The 5,359-nt window shown below is 37.7% G+C and overlaps 1 protein-coding gene across 3 annotated transcripts in view; it reads right to left on the bottom strand.

Moving 5' to 3' along the window:
• Rc3h2 (ring finger and CCCH-type domains 2) overlaps positions 1 to 5,359 on the bottom strand; it is a 53,896-nt gene that overhangs the window by 38,074 nt on the left and 10,463 nt on the right. For all 3 annotated transcript variants that reach the window (XM_013345876.2, XM_005345936.2, XM_005345937.2), the window contains one exon: positions 970 to 1,203. In XM_013345876.2, the coding sequence (XP_013201330.1) occupies positions 970 to 1,203 (234 nt within the window). The remainder of the gene's footprint in view (positions 1 to 969; positions 1,204 to 5,359) is intronic.

Genomic DNA, 5,359 nt, shown 5'->3' on the forward strand with positions numbered 1-5,359 from the left:
ATTAAGAGAGACATAGTGGGACGTGCACATCCATCCACACAATTAAGTAAGTATTTACAGAAAACATTTAGCTAGCTGGGTCTGGTTGTGAATGATTGTTAATTCGAGCCAAGGCAAAAGGAGACCAACCTGTACTACACACAAAATATTTTAGGTCAGCCTTAGCTATATGAGTGACTTTTTTTTTTTTTTAAAAAAAAGGCAAAACCAACTAAATAAAATGCTTCCTATATAAATTTTATTCAAATTACAGCTCTAAATCAAAAAATAAATTTCCCAATTAGCAGACAAGTACTTTATAACTTCGTAGGAGAGATTGTTTTAAACAGGCCATCCATAGCATTGATCATAAAGAAACTTCTTGCTGGTTTTAACATGTCCCATGTTTTCCAAGTGTTAACAATCAACCCAAAGGCCGGGCGATGGTGGCGCACGCCTTTAATCCCAGCACTCGGGAGGCGGAGGCAGGCGGATCTCTGTGAATTCGAGACCAGCCTGGTCTACAGAGCTAGTTCCTGGACAGGCTCCAAAGCCACAGAGAAAACGCTGTCTCGAAACACCCCCCCCCAAAAAAATCAACCCAAAGTTTATTATTTGTATTATGCTGTCCCTCCCAAATAACTTTACCTTCCTTGATGTACACCTGTGCAAATATAGGCCCTTTCCTAAACCAGTTTTTTTAATTTGCAAATTGCAGATAAGCCCTCTATCTCACTGATGCCAGAGAAATAAACGAGAAATTTCTTCCAAAGCAGTGGCCAGGTGGTGGTGGCACATACCTTTAATCCCAATGCTAAGGAGGCAAAAAGAGGCGTATCTCTGTGAGTTTGAGGCCAGTCTGGTCTACAAAGTGAGTTCCAGGACAGTCAGGGCTTTTACACAGAAAAACCTTGTCTAAAAAAATAAAAAAATAAAATAAAAGACTATGACTTATACTTTACAATGTCTGGATATGCAGGATTTTTTTACCTGGTCCTAAAAACTGGCATCCTCGAGCCCTGACAGCAGCCCACAGGTTGGCAGAAAGCTGCTGAGGGTTTTGGTGCTGCAGAATCAGTTCTGTCACAGTTCTTTCTCCTAGTGAACGGGCCGCTCGCATAGCTCTGACACGACCTTCTTCCTCCACCAGTTGACAGTTTACAAGTGTAACTAGCTTCCTTTGCATTGGACGGCTTAGGGCACTCTGGTTCAAACTAGCTACACCTTTAACAAATGGAGACAAAAGAAACTCATCATTTTTTCAATTAAAAAAAAGACAATTTTCATCATCTATGTTTAATTATTAAATAATAGTCTGTTGTTAGATAATTTGATTTTCTAACTGAGTATTGTGGCCCTGTTGATTACAATTCTGTAATAATAAAGAGTCTAGTTCTTAAATACTTCAGGTATCATTTAGGTGTCGTGTTTTCTAGGCTGGATCTGTCCAAAGATTATACTGGGATTTACTTTACCCTCTGCTTTTAATAAAGTACCTGGAGATAAATTTACAGACAAATGAACATAAATTTTAACCTTAAAAAGTAACAATTAATAATGGCTATTAAAAAACATTGCACACAAAAAAATTTGAAATACTGCTTAAATATAGTTCTTATTCCCTTCCTTTGGACCTACTAACAGCATTGATCAGGAATCCTCCCCTTTTCTAGATCATACAATTTTTTTTCTCTGCTTGATCATTTCCATCACCAAAATACTTAAGAACAAGTAAGTATGCCACCATTCCAATAATCTTAAAAATGCAATACCCTTAGACTAAAGAATGGATAAGAAAGATGTGGTAATTTACACAATGGAGTACTACACAGCAGAAAAAAAATTACATCTTGAATTTTGCAAGCAAATGGACAGAGCTAGAAAACATATTTGAGTGAGGTAACCCAGACACAGAAAGACAATTTTCACTTGTACTCACTCATAAGTGGTTTTTAAACATAAAGCAAAGAAAACCAGCCCACAAATCACAATCCCATAGAACCTAGACGACAATGAAGACCCTAAGAGAGACATACATAGATCTAATCTACATGGGAAGTAGAAAAACATAAGATCTCCTGAGTAAAATGAGAGCATGAGGACCTTGGGAGAGGGTTAAAGGGGAGAGGAGCAGAGAAAAATGTAGAACTCAATAAAAATAAAAAAAGGAGAAAAAAAAGTAAAGATTTTTGTTTTTTTCTTTTCGAGACAGGGTTTCTCGGTGTAGCACTGGCTGTCCTGGAACACAGTGGCTTTGAACTCAGAGATTAAAGGCATGCGCCACCACCGCTCAGCTAGTAAGCAGATTTTTAAAAGGTAGTTTTTCTTCCTTTACTAGTTGTTCTTTTTCTTTACTTCCATGAGTAGTAAATCTTCTATTATCTGCCTTTCTCCCTCACTGCCCCTATTTTGGGAGACACTCTCAATACATAGCCTCAACTGGCCTTAAAAATGCTATGTAGCCCAACCTGCCCTCAAACTTCTGATTCTCCTGCCTTCAGCTTGTCCATCTTGTACATTTTCTATTATATACTATTCCTAACATCTTGCTTCACAAATCTGGAAAACCTATTCCAATTCAAGATTTTGCTACACTATCTCTTACACCAAACTGCTCATCAAGACAATTACATCAGACGTCACAATCCCTGACTTCAAACTCTACTACAGAGCTACAGTAGCGAAAACATCCTGAATAGACAGGATGACCAATGGAACTGAATAGAAGAACCAGGTATCAATCCACACATCTTCGAACACCTGATCTTTGATACAGAAGCAAAAAATATCAAATGGAAAAAGAAAGCATATTTAACAAGTGGTGCTGGCATAACTGGATATCAACATGTAGAAAAATAAAAATAGACCCATATCTATCTCGATGCACAAAACTCAAGTCCAAATGGATCAAAGACCTCAACATAAAGCCAACCACAATGAACCTTATAGAAGAGAAAGTGGGAAGTACACTTGAACGCATTGGCACCGGGAACCACTTCCTAAATGTAACCACAGCAACACAGACACTGTGAGAAACAATTAATAAATGGGACATCCTGAAACTGAAAAGCTTCTGTAAAGTAAGGGACTCAGTCAACAAGACAAAAATGACAGCCCACAGAATGGGAAAAGATCTTCACTAACCCCACATCAGACAGAGGTCTGATCTCCAAAATATACAAAGAATCAAGAAATTGGACACCAAAAGATCACATAATCCAATAAAAAAAATGGAGTAAGACCTAAACAGAGAACTCTCAACAGAGGAATCTAAAATGGCTAAAAAACACTTAAGGAAATATTCAACATCCTTAGACATCAGAGAAATGCAAATCAAAACAACTCTGAGATCCCATCTTACACCTGTAAGAATGGCCAAGATCAAAAACACTGATGACAACTTATGCTGGAGAGGTTGTAAGGAAAAGGGAACACTTCTGCATTGCTGGTGGGAATGCAAGCTGGTACAACCGTTTTGGATGTCAGTATGGCGATTTCTCAGAAAATTAGGAGATAACCTTCCTCAAGACCCAATAATACCACTTTTGGGTATATATCCAAAGGATCCCCAATTGTGCCACAAGAACATGTGGCCAACTATGTTCACAGCAGCTTTGTTTGTCATAGCCAGAACCTGGAAAACAACCTAAATACCCCTCAATTGAAGAATGGATAAGAAAAATGTGGTACATTTACACAATGGAGTACTACACAGCAGAAAAAAATAATGACGACTTGAATTTTGCAGGAAAATGGATGGAGCTAGAAAACATTATTTTGAGTGAGGTAACCCAGACACAGAAAGACAATTATCACATGTACTCACTCATAGGTGGTTTTTAAACATAACGCAAAGAAAGCCAGCCTACAAACCACAATTCCAGAGAACTTAGACAACAATGAGGACACTAAGAGAGACTTACATAGATCTAATCTACATGGGAAGTAGAAAGTAGGAAAAGACAAGATCTCCTGAATAAACTGGGAGCATAGGGACCTTGGGGGAGGATTAAAAGGGGGAGTGAGAGACAAGGAGGAGAGCAGAGAAAAATGTAGAGCTCAATAAATATAAATAAAAGAAAAAGGAAAAAATAGACAATTACATCAACTTTGTTAAATCCACTTTTAATTTTCAACCGTTATTTGACTTTTCAGTAACATTCAATATAGATGATTTTAGTCTTTAAGCACTTTATTTTGGTTTACAGAACATTCCATTTTCTTAGTTTTCTTCCTTCTAGTATCCCTTGATAGCAATTTTTAACTCCCACCTTGATCTATTAGCATTAAAGAGTCTATCGTCTAAACTCATTAAAAATGATCTCGTCCAGTCTCATTGATATCCAAAACATTCATATTATAATAATCCCTAAAGTTATAGGTCATGCACCCCATGCTGAATTCAAAACTCACTGGCCACTCAATACCAGCTTAACATAACCAAACTGAACTTGAGCTTCTTAGCCAAACGTGATCTATTCCAAAAGTTGAAGCAACTCTTTTTGCAGGTACTTAAGCAAAAACTTCAAGAATTGCAGTTGTTTCTTCTGCTTTGCCTCTCAAACTCCCAATCTAGGAAATATTTTGTGCCTTACCCCCAAATGTATCCAAACTTGATATCAACGCCACTTTTGCTAACTGCCTCAATTGCTTAACTCTTCACTATTTTCTTTTGTCCTTCTAAACAGTCTCAATACAACAGTCAAAGTGACCCTTTAATGTTAGTCAAATTATGTCACTACTCTGTTCAAAACCACTCCCCAACTTTACTTAGAGCAAAAGCCCACGTCTTTAAACGGTCTGAAAGTCGGTGTATCACTTTGTCTCACTATAGTTATCTTAACTTTTCTTGTAATACTCTCCTCACTCACATTATTCCAAGCACACTCTCCTCTTGCCACAGGGACAATACACTGGATGGCTGTTCCCGCTGCCCAGAAAATACTTTTCCAGGATCTATCTCAGTATCTATCTCAGCTCTTTTACCACAATTAAATTTTAAGAGCTATATTCTAAAAAAGGACTTCACCAGACAGTCTTAAAACTTGTAATCTGTCTTTATCCTCTCTCCCTGACATTTCAACTTGTGTATTCTCTTTTTATACCAATTACCACTTGTATTCTAAAACCTAATTCATCATACTGTTTATTATAGTTCCTATTTACTGAAATACAAGTACTACATATAGCTTCAGGTTGTGTTTTCCTGTTTACCAAAGTATTTCAAGCATCCTAAATTCACTCTTTATTAATAGGAACAAAGCCGGGCGATGGTGGCGCACGCCTTTAATCCCAGCACTCGGGAGACAGAGGCAGGCATATCTCTATGAGTTCGAGACCAGCCTGGTCTACAGGAGCTAGTTCCAGGACAGGCTCCAAA

This window comes from Microtus ochrogaster, chromosome 4 (genome assembly GCF_000317375.1).
Source record: "Microtus ochrogaster isolate Prairie Vole_2 chromosome 4, MicOch1.0, whole genome shotgun sequence".
Lineage (NCBI taxonomy): Eukaryota > Metazoa > Chordata > Mammalia > Rodentia > Cricetidae > Microtus > Microtus ochrogaster.